General features: G+C 32.2%; 1 protein-coding gene across 8 annotated transcripts in view; it reads right to left on the reverse strand.

Moving 5' to 3' along the window:
• Positions 1-7,748: 7,748 nt before the first annotated feature.
• The window catches only part of LOC127721559 (atrial natriuretic peptide receptor 1-like), a 227,239-nt gene continuing 210,505 nt past the window's right edge, over positions 7,749-24,482 (reverse strand). For all 8 annotated transcript variants that reach the window (XM_052228327.1, XM_052228322.1, XM_052228321.1 and 5 more), the window contains 6 exons: positions 17,851-18,000; positions 17,260-17,383; positions 15,622-15,690; positions 14,232-14,505; positions 12,923-13,014; positions 7,749-11,227 (listed from right to left, as the gene is read on the reverse strand). In XM_052228327.1, coding sequence (XP_052084287.1) covers positions 11,150-11,227; positions 12,923-13,014; positions 14,232-14,505; positions 15,622-15,690; positions 17,260-17,383; positions 17,851-18,000 — 787 coding nt within the window. In that variant the 3' untranslated portion in view covers positions 7,749-11,149. The remainder of the gene's footprint in view (positions 11,228-12,922; positions 13,015-14,231; positions 14,506-15,621; positions 15,691-17,259; positions 17,384-17,850; positions 18,001-24,482) is intronic.

Below are 24,482 nucleotides of genomic sequence, written 5' to 3' on the forward strand. Positions count from 1 at the left end.
TGTTGATTTTAAACGTTAACTTATTGAAAAAGGTTTATACGTTAATGAGACAACTACTCGAAGACACAAAACAAAACACTTAAACTTCTACAGGTCAATACACGGCCCTCAAACCAACGTCTTCGACTGATAAATCTGTCTCAAATCTGATCGATATAGCGTAGCAAGGGGACAGTACTCGTCAGTCTGAAAACGACTTTTACAATCTGCCGAGCTCCAAATTACTTTCTAAAAGGAAATCTGCAAATAAGGTTAACAAACATTAAATCCGACAGGTAGGTTCTGCAAACAGATATATCGGCTTTAAAAAATAGGAGCGAAAGATACCAAAGGGACATTCAAACTCATAGGTAGAAAATAAACTTACAACGCCATGGCTAAAAAAGACAAATACAAACAGTACACAAAACAAATTAGAAAACCCAAGACGGAGCAACACGAACTCCACAAACACCTGGGAGTGATCTCAGGTGCTCCGGAAGGGTAAGCAGATCCTGCTCCACATGTGGCACTCGTCGTGTTGCTCATGTAAGTACAAACCCGGTGATATTTCTAATTCGGTAGGTCACATTCGGGGGAAGGGGACGAGATTGTAATTACGACAACTGGAACATATCAGTCGTCATCTGTGAAACAGATATTCCATAACGTGATGGCGTCCGTAAAATTTACGACGGGATGATTTCAACTTCACCACTAGTACTTGGAGCTCTTAGCTTAATAGCTGCCTTGTGAGCAGCAACCCTCTATCAAGGAAATCATGATAGGAAGCACAAGTACTGGAATATCGTATCAACTGGGAGATATCTACTCTGTATGCAGAGGCTGCTGGAATGTTGCTACATAGAAATGGAAAATTGGGAAGCTGAAATCATCTCTTTTGTCGTTAAGTTTTGTTTTCAACCTACCCTCATTGTCAATTTCTAGATGTAAGTCAAGATATGAGGAACACTTAACTGTATCCTTTATCTCAAGTTCGATGGGATAGATGCGTTCAACATAGTCACCAAATTTTGAACTATTTAGTGAGAGAACACCATCTATATAGCGGAAAGTGAAATTAAGGGATACTGCTAACTTCTTTTCTTTCTTCCTAAGAAGTTCCTGTATGAAGTCAGCCTCATATGAATAAAGGAACAGTCGGCAAGAAGAGGAGCACAGTTTGTTCCCATGGGAATGCCAATTATTTGTTGAAAAACATGTCTTCCAAACGTAACAAGTATGTTGTCAATCAAGAAATCAAGCATCTTGATAATGTCAGTTTCAGAGAGTTTTTTGTTTGAAGCAGAGAAATGTTTTACAAAAAAAGTAAAATAACAAAAATACCGATCTCCAAGAAAAATTCAAAACGGAAAGACCCTTATCAAATGGCAAAATCAAAAGCTCAAACACATCAAATGAATAGAAAACAACTGTCATATTCCTGACTTGGTACATGCATTTCCTTATGTAGAAAATGCTGGATTAAACCTGGTTTTATAGCTACATGTAGCTAATTTATTAAAACCTCTCACTTGTATGCCAGTCGCATAAAATTTCATTATATTGACAACAATGTGTAAACAAAACAAACAGACATACTAAGCAAAAATGTCAAAAATAGGGGTACAGCAGTCAACAGTGTGTTATAATCTTAATCACTACAAAAAAAAAAACAAATATGTCAACAAAGAAAAACAAAATGGCATATAGACAAAGCTCATAGGCAAACATGAAAGACAAGAATACAAAACATGACCATACCACAATACGACAATGGCGGGATGTATAAGTAGCGAGCCACGCTAAAAGGATATTACCAAAAATGGACTAAACAGTAAAGGTTAATAATTTACAAAGAACACTATAACACGTAATAAAGATGATAAACAACGTCAGTACCTGGAATCTATACTTCAAGACCATCATGTATTATTTGTGAAGTTGATACGGAATATTTATCAACAAGGTCTTGGTATCTTCCGATGAACTTTTTTAGAAAAAGAACGAGACGTTCTTTGACATAGCCCTGGTTCATCAACTTTCTGCTCAGACATTGGTGACGTTTAATAAAGTCTGAGTAACAGCTGCAGGCTCTTGAATACCGAATGAGTTAGGAAATGTATATCCCATATGCAGGTGAAGTTGGTATATTGCTACTAAGGTGGGGGAAATTGATAATTTCAAAATTAAAATCGTCTCGTTTGTCATAGATTCTAGTACTGAGAAGACTAATTATGTCAAATTCGAGGTATAAGTCTAAAAATGAGGCGGAGGAAGCCGTGTCTGTTGTTTCTTACACAGTACGATTTATCCCTCCCTAAGATAAGAAACTTGAACCTACGTAAGCCATTCTTTTTTATGAAACAAAGCATGACCAACTCTTTCAGTATGTCTTTTAGTTTGGGATGGGGAATACTTGTGTAAAGTGTAGAAAAGTCAAATGTTTTAATACTATTGCAAATGGTAAAATAGTTTGTGTTGAATTTATATAGGGACAGAAACATTGCCCTGCAACATTCCAATTTCAAAATCTTCAATGAGTTGTAATAGTTCTAAAATATGACACATTGTTACATACACTTTCCGTAGACTCGGTATCTTATTTGACAACCACATTATGTCATAAAGTAACTGCATATTTACACTTCCACCCTATTTACCAAAGAAACGCACTTGTTCTAGTTCTTAAAAGGATATGAAACAGCTGTTAACGGAAGTTAAGAACTAGGAACGCAAGAACAGCAAAGTACATTACGTGTAAAAAGGGGAGATGACATCAAAATAAAATGAAAATTCATGAGTCGAAGGAAACCAGACCGTTAACGCCATATTCAAAGGAACACAACGAATAGACAACCAAATGTCCAACAAACCATTCAAAAAACCCTAAGACTTGGGCAACATTAACCTCACCAAAAACAAAGCATGCATGTAAGTAGTGTAAGTGATCTGCTTATGGTAACCATCGTGATTTTCATTGCAAGAATCCGGTAAAACTTTACATAAACTAGAAAAGGAGGACGGATGGTATTGTGGTTTCGAAAAGTTAAACATAATCTTTGCTAATTGTTACACAAATATTCAACAATCTTCTACCTAACCCTTGTGGCGTCAGTAAAATGTCTAATTGTTGTAGTGTGTTATGACTTCAAATTACCCTTGTTTGAGGTCCTTAAAAGAAGCAATTAACTGTGAAAATAAAATCATGATAAGACATGCAAGCCCTTAAATATCGCACGAACCTTACTCGAATAATTCTGCGCCCTCTAGTGGCCTGAAGTTAAAGAATAAGTTAAAGGATAATGCTACATTGTAGCTTGTTTTCGTTTTTCTTGAAAAGCCCCTGTATGAAGTCTGTCTATTATGAACAAAGGAATAAGTGTCCACAGGAAAGTTTACAAGAACTTCTTGTTTAATCCAACATGTTTTTTTACGTAATGTGATGTGTCACTACCTTAAACAAAGATATTTGTATCTTATTTGGCCTTTATATGAACAAAGTTGGACACACTTTATCAATCTGACTTTAAATTTAGAATAAGCAATTATAGTGTAAAGGAAGAGTAGCCAAGAGAGACGAAAGATACCTAAGGGATGATCAAACTCATAAGTCGAAAACGAACAGACAATGCCAATGCATAAAACGAAAAACGACCAAAAGACATACAAAACACAATACAGAAAACTAAAGACTAAGCAACACGAACCCCAACACAACCCAAATGATAAGAACGATTATAGAAACAAATTGTATATTATTCCCTCCTTCTATTTCTTTCTTGGTAAAAAAATTACGGAGACAGTTGCCTCATTGCCTCAATGGTAGCTAGGCCATCGAGCTTTTTCTTTTTAAACCTAGGATTGTACACTTTTACCTACCGTGAATACCTTGTGGCTGATATAAGAAGATCACTTAAATTTTTAAATTAAGTAAAATTTGATTGCCAACTTTACTTCTGATATATTTTATAAATTTTCATTAAAATAATGTTGGAAAGAGGCTTTTATAGATAGATTTGTAGAAAACTCGTTAATGTGCAAAGTGATCCCCTCTCCATTTTAAAATCTGATACAAAAACATAAAATCAATAAGAAAAATCTGACAATTTCATCGCATGTTTGTTTTATTGTTTTTGACAAAACAACATATGTCCAATTTCGTAGATACAAAATCCAAATAGATGTTTTGTTATCGTGTAGTCTTAATTTTTTTATGTTATTATCTATTCAATATTTTGATAACGAACTTAGTAATTGAACCCTATAACTTGAGGACATTTGATTGAAAGGTAGTCCTATGTTGAAAAGAAGGAATTCATTAAACAAATATTACAGAACGATCTATGTTAAAACTGTTTCTGTCGGTCAAAATCTCACACTGTGTAAAGAGAGACAATCTAATTACATATGAAGCATCCACATTTACACGAATACAAAAAGGTCAGGGTAGTTGAATATTTACAGATTACAAAGCGATCCAACATATTTGGTTTTATTTTTGCTTCTAAGTGCTTAGTATGAATATTTTTGACGTCAAATTCTAGAATGTTCCACGAAACTTCAAAATGCATACAGAATGCATTTGTAAATAAACGCAAAAAGAAAAACATTACGTGGAAGGATTTTTCCGGACTGAATATTTATTTTCATCTATTGCTACGCGTGCTTATTTTTATTCTGTTGCTTCGACGCCAAGAAATTTATTTTCACTTTTACATTCATTTGTATCTAGGTCCTGATCTATTCTGCATTTTGCGATGCAGAATATTCATGTTCAGTCTGTCTTGTGCAAAGTTGTTTTCTTTCAGTTTTAACCAGACAAGTAATTTATTTTCGAATTCCTCCTCCCCCAGAAACTTAAATGATCGTCTCCTAAACATCGATGCATTTTGATAAGTGATTATCTCACTGGGTAGCAAATGATCGTCTCCTAAACATTGATGCATTTTGATAAGTGATCATCTCACTGAGTAGCTCGAGTGTCCGTCCTAAACCCGTCTTATAAAAAATATGAAAATCGTTGAATTAACTTTTCTTTTGAGTGTAGAAAATTCTTTGGATGTTTTAGATAAATTACATGCTTTTGCAGGTCCTTTTGATTCTGTTGACAGTTTTGACTTTTCAACTTTTTACACTACACTTCCACACAATCTTATCAAACAAAATTGTTCCTATTTAATTATATAATTGTTTGATAATCTGATTGCAAATATATTTGCTGCAACTAATTTTTTATAGCCTTCTTCTCAAATGAAAAAGGTAATTATGCTAAGTATACTTACTAGAGGTGTGATAAGATGATTGAAGCTCTTAATTTTCGCCTTGATAACATTTATGTACGTTTTGGCAATACATAATAAAATAAGAAGATGTGGTATAATTGCCAACGAGACAACTCTCCACAAGAGCCAAATAACACAGAAATTAACAACTATAGTTGTAGGTGTTCATATGGGCACCAATTGCGCCCCTTTAATAACAGACTTGTTCTTGTACTGTTATGAATAACAGTTTATAGCCAAACTAAGTGAAGACTCGTCTAGATTAATGCATTTGATTTATAAATTCAATAACACATAACGTTATCTTGATGATATTTTTTCGTTAAATAATCATGAATTTTCTAAATATACTGGCGAAATTTACCCAAAGGAACTTCCTTTGAATAAGTCAAATATAAACGGTAATAACTGTCCTTTCTTATATTTGGATATTTCAATTTTACACGGGAAACTCTACATAAAAATTTACGACAAACGGGACGATTTTTCGTTCCTTATCGTTAATTTTCCTTTGTTGGACGGTGATGTTCCTTTGGCACCATCTTACGGTGTTTATATATCCTAACTCGTTCGCTATGCCCGTGTCTGTAGTGCCGTTTTTGATTTCACGGAGCGTAATCTATGTATTACTGATAAAATTATTAAGTCAGGGATTTCGTTACCACAAATTACTTAAAACCTCTGTTTTTTTTAAAATAATTCTTCCATAGATATAAAGATTTGGTTTGGAAGTTTGGCTGTATCTGTAGAAAACATTTTCAATGTGGATATCTGTACGTAGTTTGCCGAGCCTGGAAATTTAAATAATATCCGGGTAAACTTATCGATCCTTTAAATAAACTTAAAATGTGTATTCTAACATGTCTAAAAGGTTACCAATTCAACACTGAAATTAGATCTTCGAATATTGTTTTTATTGGTATAAATATTGATTTTGTTATCAGTAAATTAAAATCAAACTAAATATAATTGTTTTATACATATGCACATTCATGGCTCTACAATCTGTCGAGACCTGTATCTTGGCATTGAACAAGGTCATATTTTCTTTGACTGTTAACGACGTCTTTTCACTAATTCTATTGGATGTTGGATGTGTACTGATTGACATTTTAGTTTTAGATGCATGATTTATTCATTAGTTGTTATTGGCTTTGAACTAGCTGCCAGTATCTGGAGTACTCTCAGGTCTGCACTTAGTGTCTTTTTTGTTGAGGGGATGTATAAGTACCCTGCCACGTCCGGTCTGTGTTTTTGTTAGATGTTTTTCTGCTTTGTATCGATCTGATGAGTTAAGTCCTTTCCAACTGATTTTTATAGTTTGTTCTTATATTGTACTGTTACACCACTGTCCCAGGTTAGGGGGAAGGTTTAACGTCAGCAAAATAGAATAACCCCGCTAAATTCTGTATGTGCCTGTCCCAAGTCAGGAGCCTGTAATTCGTTTGTTGATGTATGTCATATTTATTTTGCGTTAATTTTTTTGTACATAAATCGGGCCTTTTATAGCTGACTATGCGGCATGGGATTTGCTCATTGCTGAAGACTGTACGGTGACCTATATTTGTTAGTTTCTGTGTCATTTGGTCTCTCGTGGAGAGTTGTCTCATTGGCAATCTTACCACATCTTTTTATTTTTATATAACTTCCATTATCTTGGTTATATATAAAACACAATATGGAAATAACACTTTATACATTATAAACGATTTGAAGATAAGCAGATCAAGTGTTTCCTCATAAATAATTCTACATGGATATTTTCTGTTTTACAGTTTGAGTTATAACATGATACTTCTGTGCTAAAATAAGATATCATTAAAGCGACAATTGCTTGTAAATGTACTATTAAAACATGTTAAACACCCAGGTTTTATACCCACAGAAAAAGATAGTTTAAGCCATCTTTCTAGAACTTTGGCGAGTAGCTCTTCAAATTCGTAACTGATTTGACTTAACACTGCTGCTTTGAGTGCAACTGAAAAGAGCGTCTATCGTACTAAGTTATGGTACTGTATCTGTGATGAATTATTATATAACGTTCACATATTCATATACATAGATTGAAATCAAGTACTCCGGAAAAAAGTAAAACTACAAAAATACCGAACTCCAAGGAAAATTCAAACCGGAAAGTCCCTTATTAAATAAGAAAATCAAAAGCTCAAACATATCAAACGAATGGAGTATTAGCGTATAGACATATTTCAATAGACGTACTTTAAGCTGAAGTTGAACCCTAGACCGCATGTTTGAAGACACACTCTTTGATTTTCGTATTTGGCTAAATTTGTTATACAGCCAAAGATTCTTCCAAAATTGTAGTGATAAATTATGCAAGGCTTAAACAAATCAAAATTTAGCGGTTTATGAAGAAATTTCCGCACGTCGTCATCCAACGTGGCGGCCAAGGGGTAACAACTCTACTTTCGTAACGTTAAGGGAAAACTAACTATGCTGTTCCAGCCAAATAAAAAAAAGATAAATGGTAAAGAAACTAATTTATTATAGAACAGTATTTTACAATAACAGTCAAAATATACAATTTTGATCAATATGTGTATATAGATAAATTTAAGCTAAAATCAAATCATCAATTAAACGTAGATAAAAATCAAAAGAAAATACTAATTTATAAAAATAAATAAACAATTGCATTGTATATATGGTTTTGTGTATTATACTGCAAAAATCATTACAAATGTGTACTCTAATACACAAATGTTACAATATGCACTTGACTGGAAAATTATTACAAATTTACATTTTACCATGTGATTCATTACTAGTAAACGTGCAATTTCCCGCGGGAATCATACCAAATGTACACATTCCCACAGGAATCATTACAATTTTTAGTAATTTAAAGAACTGTGCAATAAACATTTGTTATTTTTATATCAATATTCACACCTTTTCATACATATATGTCCTAACAAAATAGCAGGTAAACACAACAAAAAATAAGTTAATTCTAAATTCCCTAAAATATGAAACTAGAGGAATATGTATCTCTAGTTATATGAGACAGTAACATCAACATAAACAGACTGAGAAGTAAAACTGTAAGAAATGTGCATCAATCACTGTTGATATGAAGCATGAAGCCATCTCTTCATTTAAAAATTCTTATTTACAAGAAATATCAATTTTACTCGTGTTCTGTTAATGTGGTCTTTCATAATGTACATCTCTTACATATTCAGACAGCTTTAATTTAAAACCTCAGAAATAGTAGTTTCTGTTGTATATTCAGAGAGAAATGAGGCTCACCATGAGCGGATTTGGGAACAACACAACAATAAATTTCTTCTCATGTAAATAATGTGTATAAACAATTTAAATATTTGTAAAATGATAAGTTTTACATAATAATCACGTAGCCGCTATATATTTTGGGATATAATTCGATAGTCTTATTTTAATTGACATTGTTAAATTAAAAACATTACATATAGTCTCGCAATGTTTTTTCACAATAACAAACACAAATTTTCAAGCCAAAAGCAGATAACCGAAAAGTATTTCAAATCCACATTTAAACTTTAATGGAAAAGTTTTCTATTTTAAACAACAACAAAAAAAAAAGAACAATGCAATTAATTTTTAAGTTCAACAAATGGTATCGTATCGTCATGGAACAATATATGTAAAAAGGCAATGATACGACAGTGCAAACAAAAAATACCCAAACATTTCAGCAATTACCAAATGTGCTGAGTGAGAAATACCCAAACATTTCAGCAATTACCAAATGTGCTGAGTGAGAAATACCCAAACATTTCAGCAATTACCAAATGTGCTGAGTGAGAAATACCAAAACATTTCAGCAATTACCAAATGTGCTGAGTGAGAAATACCCAAACATTTCAGCAATTACCAAATGTGCTGAGTGAGAAATACCCAAACATTTCAGTAATTACCAAATGTGCAGAGTGAGAAATACCTAAACATTTCAGTAAATACCAAATGTGCGAAGTGAAAAGCCAAATACTAAACATACATGTAATTGGAACTTTGATCCGATTGCGGATGTTGCTAAACGTATAAACTATTATCTATTTAGGAGAAAAAAGTAGACATGTAAGAGTTCATTCAAATTTCTTCTTCTAATTTCTCTAATAAGCTGTTTGTAACAATAAAGTAGAAAACATTTTAATTTTAGTTAAGACATATTAACACTCTCACATTTTTGTTACAGTGAGACTACCGATTGACCGTATGCATACATGTATTGGGCTATATCTAGACCAGATCTTTTAACAATTCTATTTTTTATATAAAAACATGCATCAGATTAAGCTTGTGTCGGCGATGCTACTGTTATTGTAGTACGATTACAAGATTGGCCCAGAACGATATAAACATTTAATTATCAACCAATACGATGACGATATTTTACTTTTTGGATACGAACGATGCAACTACCAATAGTCCTTTAGATTTTGAAATGGCGAATTGCTTCATTGCTTCAATTATAAAACAATTACATTTCTTTCAAGCACATTGTCAATTTATAAAATTTATTATAAATAAGAATAAGGTAAGCTGATGACTCAATAAAATGAAAAGTTTACAACAAATGACTGAACGAAATATTCTTCGCCCTTTTTTGAGACAAACATAAAATGTGACACACTTTTCATTGGACTGTGATCATGTCACGTGCTCAATATTTGTTAAAACGTGCAATATGTTTAAGTAGAAAGACCATTCGATATGTAAAGGGGGACAATTTTAGTCAAATAAAAGTTTTACATTTGTAATTCCAAATAAAATAATGTCAATTGTTAGTAATTATTAATATCTCCATGACAAAACCAAGCAAGAAAAATTAATGATCTTGAACTTGCGCACATTTAAAAATCTTTTTTATTTTAAAAACCAATTTGCATGCAAATTTTTACATGAATAAATTCAATGTGAATAGAGAAATCTCTTTTCTGTGAAGGATTTTGAATTTAGAAAACATTGTACAATATATAATAATTGCATCGCAACTATTAGTCTTCATTAGCTACATGTCCCGATTGTTTTTTTTTCAAAGTATGTTTTTTCAACTACACCCGCTCTGAATGATACTATAACTCCCCTCTTTATCTAGCTAATTTGAAAGATTGATAATATTTCATTTTCTAATAACAGACTTTGCTTATAGTGTGCGAATGTTTGGCACAGGGATACCTTCTTAAGAAAAACAGGCTGTGTTCTCTATCATTGCAAACCTTTTCAAAGGACTTTTTTCCGGTGAAAGAAAGTTGTTAATAGTTTTCAATGTGTCACTATCTGCTTTGCAATGATCTTTTTAAAACAATAGTGAGATAAACAAACTCAGATTTTGGAAATAACATTATGCTTGTTCAACTTGTAGTACGGACAGGGAACACAAAAAAACTACATATGAGTGGTTCACCTTTTCAAATGAACTGAAGTAACTTTTATGTAAAATAGTATGACAACTGATTAATAATTGGATTTCAAAATCTTACCCTAAAACATTATAATTGATATTTATTCCCTGCCATGTGTCATAAGCTTCATGATAAACATTGTTGCATGGAGATCGCCTTACAATATCTGGTGGTTTTTTGTCAAAACATCGGTACATCAAATCAGCAAACATTTCAAAAATTAAAGAAAAATGGTTTTTATCTTCCTTCAACTGTACAATATATTTCAACTAAATTTAAACAATTAGAAAACTAACAGAATTGGTTGTAAGTCACATAATAGTTCAGGTTGTAAGTCACATGATAATTCTGGTAGTAAGTCACGTGATTATTCAGCAGTACAAGTGACCAGGTTCATGTAATTGTGAAACATTATCATGATCTTGATTAATCATTGTCACGCAAAAGCCTTATCCTAATATTAATCTATAATTGTTAGCAATCACTCTCACGATCTGGATTCGGAGCAGCTCTCTCACCTGTTAACCAGTAAGTTGTTACTTTACCTTTTCCCTAAAAAGATATGAAAATACAAACTTACTTATAAGTAGTGTTAGATATAACATGCTTAAATATAGGTAACGTTTTTTGTGTGGTTCAGATATCAGGTGATCGTTTTGACAAAATAATAATGATATTCTTTCCTTTTTGGTTGCAAAAAGTATATTCTTTTGAAATTGTAAGAAACTTACAAGTGCATTGGGTTTTCAGAAATTTCATAAAGAGTAAATATTTCAAAGTACTATTCCTTATTCCTGATCATGTTTAAAGGGACAAAATTTTTAAAAAATCGTATAATTTCTATAGTATAGTAAGTGTACACAATCAGATCAACTCACTTAACTTTGATTCATTTTGATCAGACAATAGTGTACGCATTTTAGCGATCAATTATTGATAAACATGCTACATGTGAAACTGGATCTGCATACCCTTCCGGAGCATCTAAGATCACATCGGGTTATAGGTTGCATAGTCTTCTATGCAGTGTATGTGCACTGTGTCGTTTTTTGTTTTTTTTTTGCCTTGGTATTTGTCGGTTATTCTTCCACTTTTGAGTTTTGATTGGTTTTTTGGTATTGGACCGGACCGGTATCGGACAGGACCGGACAGGACGTCTTATGTATTGGTTTGATTTTAAAAATATAAGTACAGCCTATACAAACTCTATCCACATTTCATGTTCAAGGTATAATTCATATATTTACAACTGTTTTAAAAAAAGTAGAATTACAGTGGATTAATGCGTGCTTCTTATGAGAACACACATACAAATACATAGTTACACTGTTAATTACAAAATGTACATTAAGTTTAAGCGTGTAAGCATTTAATTATCAGTTATTCAAGTACACTGAGACATGTGTATGCCAACACCATGTATAAATCTTTAAAAATATATATCAACAATAAGGTATGAAATAGTTACTGATATAAAAATTAGGAGATGTGGTATGATTGCCAATCAGACAACTATCCACCAAAGTTAAAATGAAGTGGATGTCAGCAATTATAGGCAACCGTACGGACTTCAACAATGAGAAAAATCCATACCGTATGGTCGGCTATAAAAGGTCCCGACATGAAAAATATAAAACAATTCAATTGAGAAAACTAACGGCCTGATTTAATAACAAAACAATTTACCAAAAAACAAATATGACAGACTTGAACCAACGACAACCACTGAACTACAGGCTCTTGACTTGGGACAGGAACATAAAGAATGTGGCGGGGTTAAACATGGTTGTGAGCGTTCAACCCTCCCCTAACCTGGGACAGTGGTGTAACAGTACAACATAAGAACAAACTATAAAAATCAGTTGAAAAAGGCTTAACTCATCAGATAGATACAGATGGAAATGCATCTAACAAAAACACAGAGTGGACGTGGACGGGAACATAAACATCCCCACAACAAAAAGGCACTAGGAACAGATCTGTGAATACTCGCAGTTACTGACAGCTAAATCAAAGCCTATAATTGCTGTATATTTAAAGAATTCTTGATTATTTAACGAAAAAATATCATCAAGATAACGGTAAGTGTTGTTGAATTTATCAATTAAATTGAGTTTCGACGGTTCTTTACTGAGTTTGGCCATAAACTATGATTCATAACAGTAAAGGAACAAGTCTACTATTTATGGAACAAACGAAATGATGTTCAGTATAGGGAAAGACAACGGAGTAGATTCCAACACTTACCTTCATTTCGACTGAGCCTCGTAATTCTAATTCAAATGTTGCAAATTTATCTAATATCTCTTTTGTAAATGGACTAACATGTATTCGTAAAGCTGAAAAAATAATTCAGATAGATAAATTTGATGACTTTTCAGATCAATGAACATAATTAAAGCATTTCATACTCTTAGAATAAAGTTGATCTGTTTAAATCAAGTCAATGCTAGTAAGAATATAGAGTTATTGTATTGCTGTTGGTAAATACTGTTCCAAGTAATTATAGAATAACTAATCGAAGAATTCAAATAGAGAAAAATATTTAACGAGTGACCGAACAACACATTAATTCACGAATGCGCGTAGCTCATGAGTTAATTATCAGTGTTGTTCGGTCACGAGTTGAATATTTTTCGATATTTGAATTCTTTGATTAGTTATTCTTTTTATTACATTGGCAAATGGCTTTTTTTATGAAATCAAAGTAGAAAATGTAAGGAACTATATCTTTTTCTACGCATTCACAATTTGTTTTGATCCGACGTTATCGACGTCTCTTTACAACGCCTATTGTTGTATGACGCCAGAGGAGTGAAATAACGTTTATTTCACATGTGAAATTATCGATTTTTATTTCACTGAAAAATCAATGTAATTCATTGCAACCAATGTAATAAGTTTTTATATCGCAAAAGCTCGCATGTGAAATAGTTGTTCTATGAGGGATAATATTCACCAATACTCAGGCAATAACCTCTTTAAAGTAAAACTGTCCATAATATAATGTATCATTTCACAAACGTAAAAAAAAAGTCTTAAACATACCGAACTAGGCAATATGTATATATATTTACTATCTAGTTGTGAACGTCTAGACGAGGTTGTGAGCTATATCAAAAGTTACGATGGCATAATCCAAAATGTAACAGGAACCTTACTATTATGTCCAAACTAAATATGAAAGACTACATCAAAATAAATTTAGAAAAAAATTGTATATATTGATTTGAGATCGCCGATACATTAAAGTTTATTACCAAACCTCATTTCTAGAAATAATGCGCTTCAACAACTAACAGACGATAAATGAAGTGTAAGGGCATGGTCAATATCTAACCTTGAATAAGTCAAACATACTCAAACTAAGTGCATGCATTTTTGCTTTGTGATAATGTAAACGTAGAAAAAACACATCCACCTTTATATTATTTATGTAAACTATCAATTCTCGAATTTTGCGACTGTCGCAAATATCCTATAAGAAACTTTTTTTTACATTTTTACTGAAATGAATCTTAACCTTAAATATACTACGTTAAGGGATGAAACTTACGCAATCCATTCGATTCCATCCTTGATGCGGTATTTACTGTATCACCGAATAAACAATACCGAGGCATTTTAAGTCCCACAACACCAGCACAAACAGAACCGGAATGTATTCCTATACGTAATTTTAATTGTTCAGTAGGTCTATGACGTATTTTGAAAGACAACACTGCATTCAATAATGTTAATGACATCCGGGCAACTTCCCGAGCGTGTAAGTTCCCATTTCTACTGGGTAGTCCAGATACAACCATGTAAGCGTCACCTATTGTTTCAACCTGTAATAAACCAAAATTTGATAAATAAAAAAATAGTTACGTTAAATAAAATCTTTATTGATACACGAATGAACTAGTTTCATGACGCCACGAGTATGAATTACTACACAGGCGAACTAATTCTATAATTGTTGATGATGTTTTATTTATTAAGACATAATGTTGAGTGTATTGTATTAGAACTATAAATGATAAAGACGTGTTTTTACTTTATTATTAAAGCAAAATATCCAACTTTGATGATTAAAATTACTAAGAAAATAATTCAAATGTAGGATAAATGTCCCTTGATTTAATACATGTTAAATTGACAACATTACAGGTAATATGACTTTTGTAAATTTGACAAAGAAGTTTGGCTTAACTCACTAAGTCGAACCTGCACTTAAGTCTCCATCTCTTATAAAAAAGTATAACAAAAACACTGAACTCCAAGGCAAACTAAAATAGGGGATGTCCAAAAAACTGACAAAATCAAACGCTATCAATCAACGGAACAAGTCAAAAACAACTGCCATACTCCTGACTTAGTAAAGGCATTTTTCAGAGAAAATTGGTTATCTGGTTATAGTTAAGTAAACCTCCCACTTATATGACCGTTGTGTATAGTTCCGTTATATTGACAAAATTGGGTAAGCAACCAAACAGACATAATAGGTTAATGTGACAAATTAATCTAACAAAGACGCCAACAAAAAAGGTGTAGTAAATAGTAATAACTGATCATAGATTCCAAGACCAAAATTTTGTACGCAAGGAGTGCGTTCCGTCTGTACAAGACCCATCAGTGACGTAAATTATACAATGAGGTCACAAAAAAAAACGTCGTTAATGGTACATACCGTTTTTTATACACTTTCTCGATAAAGTAAAAAATAAATAATTAGAAATTCCATGCCTTACTTTCGGCTTCTAGGTATTTTTTTTTTTTTTTTGAAATGTCACAAACTTTTTATCGATTCTCAGCATGGATAGTTGGAATTAACAAAATCCATCTAAGAGAAGTATACGTTTACTCTTGATTTAGAATTTATATTCGTGAAATGTTGTCCCACATGATATACCGGTGTGGAATTTCTTAGAAAGGAGACAACATAAAATTCTTGTTCTACTTACCTTATATACATCAAATTTTTCTAAAATGGTATCAAATGTAGTGTATAAATCATTTAAAAGATCTACCACCTGAAATAAGAAACAAGACAGTTTTAGTTTGTAACCCGGATTTGGTTTTATCTCAATCGATTTATGGATTTCGAACATCGGTATACTACAGTTGCCTTTATTTACCGTATTAACAATATGTAAAACATGAACATGTGATTTATAATAATAGTAAACATCATGTCCAACATGAGCTAATATTTAGAAAGGTTTGTACTTGTACATCCCATGCAAATCAGTTATGTCTGTGCACATGTATCAAATATGTTTTGAAAGGTCAATTCATGTCTTATTGCTGTTTTAATGACAAAACATCAGAATATATTTTGTCATATTTCTGTATTAGGCTTATTTTGTTCTAGGCTTAATGAATCAGTACTTCGGTACATGATTTATAATAAACATTTTTTAAAATTATCCATTTATATCTTTTGAAATTATAAAGAAACTAAGGTTTCAACTCCCTCAGGCAAAGTTGATTACTTTTAGGATTTTTTGTAATATAGCTCTTCAACTATTTCGGTTCTTATACATTTTTGTGTTTCAAATATTCGGCTTTAAGCGTTCCTGATGAAGGTAAATATAGGAAAGCACTTCAGAAGCATACAATTTATAACGTCTTGTTTTAATTTTTAAAGAAATAGTATGAAGGTACCAGGGAGAAAAAAAATCATACAACATCAAACAGATAATCAAATAAAAGAGGTACGAAAAATACCAGAGGGACAGTCAAACTCATAGATCGAAAACAAACTGACAACGCCATGGCCAAAAATAAAAAGACAAACATACAAATAATAGTACAGATGACACAACATAGAAAACCATAGACTAAGCAACACGAACCCCACCAAAAACTGGGGGTGATCTCAGGTGCTCCGACACACAGAATGAGATAAAGTCAACAACACTTTTAGGAGGAACTAAGATGTTTCAAAATGTTAGACAGTAACTGCTGCAATAATATCCTTTATGATACCACAAATTCTAGACGTATGCCTAACATTTTCCATCAAAATTTAACGATGTCTCATTTCAGATAAAATAACAATACTTTGACGCGAATAAATATATCTTGAAAGAAATATTAAGAACTTTTGTTCTTTATGTGATTAAGGTTTGCTTTTTTTTGCAAAACGTTTGCCATTGACTTTTAGTTTTTGTGCTTACTGTTAGTACACATCTTAATGTTTCGTTCATCTATGGTCTTACTACTTCAATATTCTTATTTCCCTTTCCATATAATTGGAACGGTATCTGATATGTTTCATTCACCATCATTAGTGAGGAAGATTTCGCTCATCCTTCCTTAGCAACTAATCAATCCTAGTTTTTGTTTTAATTCCTGTTACTCAATTTCTGATTGTTTATGTTGACTAAAATAATTCTTTTATCTTTAAAGTTTTCATTGGAGTTGTTATTTTCTATTCTTCTCCTACCTATAAGTGCAAGGTCAATTATTTAAACAAAACTAAAATCGAGATACATCTGGATCTAAATATACTTTTGACTGTTTAGTTTATAGTTATCTGCCCTTGAGTGATGTTTATTCAAACGTGCATTTTTATTACAAACATAGTGATATCTCACCTGGAATGGAGTGGATTCAGACGACAAGGCTGTGAATCCACAAATATCACTAAAATAAATAGTCACGCTTTCAAAGTTTTCTGCAGGCACAGATTCACCTCGAATTAACGAATTTGCTATTGATCTACAAATATATAAATGAATGATTAAAAGCTTTGGATTGGTAAACACAAAGGCAACGAATTAATTCTAATAAACAAACAAAATCGCATTTCTGTAAAATGTTTTCGTTTTGCAATGATTGAACATTCATATTTATATTTGAAAAAGAAAAAAAAGAACTACCAAAAAGTGAATAAATATAGATGTTTCATTTCTCATTCGATAGTTTTTAATCGTCATCACGTTTTGACAACCTTTGATCGACTGGGTACTTGTTCGATTAAGTACCTGGAATTCGTGAACAACAGGGTAAACTATCTGAAAATTGCCTGTATATTTGCCTGACTGATAAACTTCAAAAGAAGATAAGGAATCCAACTTTTTAAAACCATGTGTCTACTATTGTAATTCTTTTTCACATAAATGTTGAAAAAAGAACTCATGAAATGGATGTCCTCTATCAAAAACGCATCATGAATCAAAACTTACTTTGGTAACATCATATATAATAAATCTTCTGCCTTTTTCTTTTGCTCCAGATAATCTGCTGTCCGTTCCTCGACTAGTGCTTCTAAGTTGTTTGCATACTGTTCCATTCTTGAGAGTAAATTATCTAATATGTTTCCCTTATCTCCATCCCTAGAAGTAAGTTTTAGAAAAACAGGTTTAACTCGGTCATTTACAACTAATCATGCACTACTAAATAAATTTTAGTTTTAGATGATCATTTTGATATCAACTTCCATTTAAAAGTCTGAACCCCCCTAAAAACGTTTAGAGTGAACACTTTTTTTAGTTATTTTTTGTTATACATTCAGTACTATTCAGACTTTTGGCACTGTTCAGTAGCTTTCAGAAAATTCAGTATATTATTTTTGGTACAGGTACATGTAAATAACAGATACCGAACAGTCTTCACATACACTGAACAAATCTTTATTGACTGCTATTTAATTGTATGGAGAGTCATGACAGTTCTGAATTTACATAAAATTAATATAAGACTGAAAATATCCTTAATTATTTATTGATAAAGCTTTTCAGAGCTGTTCAGATTAAAATAGTCGTTTTAGATCAAAATTTGTTTACTAGTACTAGTTGGTTTAAAGATGTTTTTAAATTGATAATACTACCCCATAAAGGCTAAGCATGATATGGGAGAGCATTAGTGATGCCTGTCCAAAGTCAGTGCTTGTCCTATGTCATACATTATTTTTTTTGTCATTTCTTGTTGATGCCCTTGAATGATTGGCATCGGTAGAGTATTGTCTTATTGACTTGAACCTTACATCTCATATTATTCATATACACGAAGACTTCGAAAGAATAGTCTGTATTTCATTATTCTTTGCTTTTTCTTATTTTTTCTCTTACTTTTAGTTTCTGCCCGATATTTTAAATTCTATAACCCTTATGTAGATACTCATACATTTAAAGACAAAGTTTAACACAGTTTCAATTATGCGCAAACCCTTTTTTTTTTTATACATTTATCAATAAATAAACACTATTTGAATAGTATTATGCTTTTGCATTCAATGTTTTTATATATTTTTAAGTTGTTTGATTGAACAAAACGACTTTCCTCGGTGGGCAGATGAAAATGATAAAAATTTAATTGGATAATAGCGGACTACCTACGGTGGGCAAATTGAAATGACAATATTTGATAGAACAAAAGTTAGCTTCCATTGATGGTAAGGTTGGAAGGTAGCAATGGCGAAATGAATCTGACCTGTTGTTTTCCCTTATTATTTGTCCTGAAAAAAAAAAAAAAAAACGATTTCATATATTTTATATAATACTCGTTGGACATTGAAGCATTAGACAGTATTCTGCTGTTAATCAAATATGATTTAATTTTAATTGCCTAATGTATGAAAAATGTAAATAACTGAAGAAATTATTTCCTATTTTGCAACACACGAAGATTCAATTATTCGGCAAAAGATTTGATAATCCATTTAAATATTAGCATACACAATGATTATTTTCCGTATTTTCTCTAATTATTATTGTCTTACACACGAAATAAAATATTGATGTCTTTCGTTCTACCATTACTAGTCCCACTTATTAACTTTTATGTAAACATACATACATTAAATTTATGATCACAATTGATATTAAAGGCGAAAAATTTAAACTGTTTATCAAATCTTTCAAATGGCCTACAAAAATGTCAAATACTGCATGAATAAGGTCAACTATGCATGATTCAGTTGAAAACAAAACCAATGAGATGTGGAATGATTGACATTGAAACATATATCCCCTCTGAGACCAAGGACGAGGATGTAAACAACACAAGAGTGCACACGCTGAAATGTCTCGCCTTCTTTACTAATCATTGATATTATGTTGATAGTCCTAAATATAAAGCTTTATTACAACTGTCGCATAAATTTAACATTAACCAAGTAAACTAAACATTGACCAATGAACCATGAAAATGAGGTCAAGGTCAGATGAACCATGCTAGGCAGGCATGTACAGCTAACAATTCTTCCATACAACTAATATAGTTGACCTATTGCTTATAGTTTAAGAAAAACAGACCAAAACACAAAAACTTAACACTGAGCAATGAACCTTGAAAATGATGTCAAGGTCAAATAAAACCTGCGTGATTGACATATAGATCAAAAAATATTTCCATACACCAAATATAGTTGAACTATTGCATATAGTATTAGAAAAAAAGACCAAAACTCAAAAAATTAACTTTGACCACTGAACCATGAAAATGAGGTCAAGGTCAGATGACACCTGCCCGCTAGACATGTACACCTTACAATCGTTCCATACACCAAATATAGTAGACCTATTGCATACAGTATAAGAAAAACAGACCAAAACACAAAAACTTAACTTTAACCACTGAACCATGAAATGAGGTCAAGGTCAGATGACACCTGCCAGTTGGACATGTACACCTTACAGTCCTTCCATACACCGAATATACTAGACCTATTGCTTATAGTATCTGAGATATGGACTTGACCACCAAAACTTAACCTTGTTCACTGATCCATGAAATGAGGTCGCGGTCAAGTGAAAACTGTCTAACGGGCATGAGGACCTTGCAAGGTACGCACATACCAAATATAGTTATCCTATTACTTATAATAAGAGAGAATTTAACATTACAAAAAATCTTAACTTTTTTTTCAAGTAGTCACTGAACCATGAAAATGAGGTCAAGGACATTGGACATGTGACTGACAGAAACTTCGTAACATGAGGCATCCATATACAAAGTATGAAGCATCCAGGTCTTCCACCTTCTAAAATATAAAGCTTTTAAGAAGTTAGCTAACGCCGCCGCCGCCGCCGCCGGATCACTATCCCTATGTCGAGCTTTCTGCGACAAAAGTCGCAGGCTCGACAAAAACGGCACAGTACGGCCTTCAACAATCAGCAACACTCATACTTTGTAGTATAACATGCCTGAAAAGGCCCGGCATGACATTACATGTATGTTATTCAATTCAAATGAGAAAACCATCGGATTATTTCTGCTTAAAACAACAAACGAAAATAAGATAAACGGACAGTAATCAACGATGTCTTTTTATTTCTAAAGAAATCAATTTTGCTGAAAGACTAACAGCAAAGTCGCCAAAAGAATTAGTATCGAAGTACAAAAGTAACAGAAATTTTTAAATTCCGACTCGTTCAAATAAGTAGGATGTCAAGAGATTGTTTTCATATACGAGTATAGATGTACGATTGCAGGATTTAGTCCGAAGAATCACATTCAACTGAACCAATTTAACTGCAGCAGCTAGACTACTCAACAATTAATATCTCTTCAGTGATGGTCGACCCCAAACTATTAGTAAACCTATCCATAAGGGAGAATCTTTTCTAAATTACAATAAAACCTAAAAGAAACATTTGAGAACTGATTTAATCGAAAAGGACCAAAAATATTGTCAAACCTGGACAAAGAATCAGAGTAAGAGAAAGAAACATTCCTTAATTTCACAATATCTCCGAAGTTTAACGACAGCAAAATAAAAAAAAAACGTATCCGTATTTAAATGCCATTATCGAAGTATTAAGCTACTTGGCTCTGTCCATCTTCAAAGGTTTCGACCCTGAGGTAGTAATCCCAATATACGTAACAAATTTTGATGCATCAGATGCGCATTTCGAAAATGAATGTCTTATCAGTGATGCTCGAGGCCAAAGTGATTTGTTCAGTAAAGAAACTTAAAATACGAGTTATTTCGAAGAATTTTTAACGTTGATATGCTAATTAGTGAATTAAACAAATCGATTTTGGGAGTTTACTAGTTGTAATTAAGTTGTCAATAATAGTCAAGAGATCGGAACTGTAACTGATCGACACAATATGTAATTCAATTATTGTGAAAATATCCTTACATTTAATGTTTTCATTATTTAAATTAAAATCAATAATCAAACTTACTTTCATATTAATGAAACGATAAGTACTCGGATGTTAGGAAATATTAAATAACATATTTTGAGTTTTTTCAAACAATTTACAGGTATTATACATCAGGCATGTAAAAAGTCATCAGATATGGGTCGCAAAAGGAAATTCTCTAAACCATCCAATTCTTACTATTAGAAAATGAGGTATAATTTTTATAACATACTATTATATATATTTATAGATTTATTCCGAGAAACAAGTTTAACATTGACATCATTACAGCTCCGATGACATTTTGTCATTTAAATCGACCCACTATTGACAGTTGATTACTGCCCACTCAAATTTAACATTAGATTTTGTAAACATACTGACAGCAAAAGTCAACTCAATTTTTTCAATTGCATTTTGCGTGCAAGTGTTATGATGAAAGAAAAGAAACAAAACTTTGAAAAACTCCGGCACATTTTCATGAGTCTGTTCTAAGCAACTTCGTCAATAGTTGTCGTAAGTTATATGTTAATGCTTTTCTTAAATTGAAGAATTGGATAATCATGAAAATTCTTTGATTGTATCATATTAGATTTATTCACAAAATATATACATCTTGGACGATTTAGTGTTTGAAATATTGCATAGACACTTTCAATTGAAGATTGTATTGTGCCCTTTGGTTGTCGTTTTACGTTAATCAAACATCTCCTTTTATTCCTATGTCCACTCAAAAGGGAGGGAACAGGTGACCACCATGAGGGTTGTCCAACTTTGTGTGCACACACCAACCGTGGAGCAGTTAAAGTGACAAAACCCGGCTCATCTGTAGAGCCGCTGTGAGTGTTTCAGCTTAATTTGTTTAATACGATAAACAAAATACGGGATACATGACATAGGAAACAAATCACACAACAGAACTTATACGGAATTAATCAAACAAAGCCATGGCAGCCTTCAATATTGAACAAATCTGTTTAGCCCTCAATCATCTCTTGTATAGAAACGTATGATACCGAATTCAGTGTGCTTGACACGTGTTCCTTGAATACATGTAACCTTCAAACAAACATACAATATCGCCCTATACCCTTAATTAAGTAACTCAAATGCATAAGCATTAATTGAAACCAAAAATGACATTAAGTAATTAGATAATCCATACTTCAGTTCGATCCCCTATATTTGTACTTTTTCATCATAAAATTGCATGCCCAACTTGCAGGTGTATTCTATAAAGATTTTCGGATTATTCTGATAGTCATCGATTCCGTTCGAAAACCCAAGCGTCCCCCGAAACGAAACTGTCCGTCATGATATTAAAGTGACATGCAGAAAATTGAACATGCAGCAATGTGTGCAACTGTGCATTGAAAGGTGCTGTCTATATGTCGATTCCATTCATGATTTGTATTGAGGAATACAATATAACTATAGTTGAAAATCAGTAATCAAACAGGATAGGTATGTTTTGTGTAGTCTAAAAGACATATTGCCTGTCCCAAGTAAGGAGCCTGTAATTCAGTGGTTGTTGTTTGTTGCTGTATATCATGTTTGTTTTTCGTTTATTATTTTGTACATTAAACTTTTTTTTTTCTCGTTTGAATTGTTTTACATTTGTCATTTCCGGGCCTTATATAGCTGACTATGTGGTATGGGTTTTACTCATTGTTGAAGGCCGTACGGTGACCTATAGTTGTTAATTTTTGTGTCATTTGGTATCTTGTGGAGAGTTATCTCATTGGCAATCAAACCACATCTTCTTATTTTTTAATATAAGTATAATTTAATTTTGGATGTTACACGTATTCTGATTGGCTGAAAATTTTTTGTCTTTCAAGTCTTAGACATAATTTTGTCATGTGATCGTGAATCATCAACAGTTTTCCATGATTTACTCCTTAAAAATGGAATTTATTTAGAATTACGCGGGTTATTCAGTATGCACCACATATTTGATGTTATTTCTTCATTGACAGAAAAAAATATTACAGTCATTCCTTAATTGTATTTCTTTAAGTCACGAAAATCAAATATCTTAAACGTCTTGCAATATAAAACCAAATATCTTAAACATGTTAAACGTCTTGCAATATAATATCAGTACATATTTTCATCACATTATGATACACTAATCCATCAGCTCCTGATCGATGTTTCTCAGTGGGAAAATATATTATTACTATTTTTCTTAAATTTTTAATGAATTTAATAAATCTAAAAATACTTGATATACTGCTTGTAAATTATTCATTATATTATTGATACCAGTGGCTATAATTATAGAAACGTCTTCATTTTACTGATGAACTTATGATTTCTTCTAAATCTTGATGGCGATTATTCATCAAAAGTGTCGACTTCATAAATAAATTATGATTAAGAATAAGTATGCTTCGCGAACAATAGGATTGAAACGATTAAAACAGACAGCTATCTCTTTCCCATGTTTTTCTCGGTTATACTACAGATATATGCTTGTTTTCAAGATCTTCAAAATAAATCATTTTTGTACGAGCAGTTGGTGCAAGCGTTTATCACAGTATTTACAGTAGATCAATGCCCAAAGAGGAAATTGTGGCGGAAAATTAACATCATCCAAAAATATGTATTCATATGATGAACTTTCAGTGGTATATTTCTTATCAATATGTACGATTTTATCTATCAATTAATATACTACAATCCCCCCTCCGCATCGACTAAATCAATTGCAGCTTTC

Source organism: Mytilus californianus, unplaced genomic scaffold, assembly GCF_021869535.1.
Source record: "Mytilus californianus isolate M0D057914Y unplaced genomic scaffold, xbMytCali1.0.p SCAF_12, whole genome shotgun sequence".
NCBI classification, from domain to species: domain Eukaryota; kingdom Metazoa; phylum Mollusca; class Bivalvia; order Mytilida; family Mytilidae; genus Mytilus; species Mytilus californianus.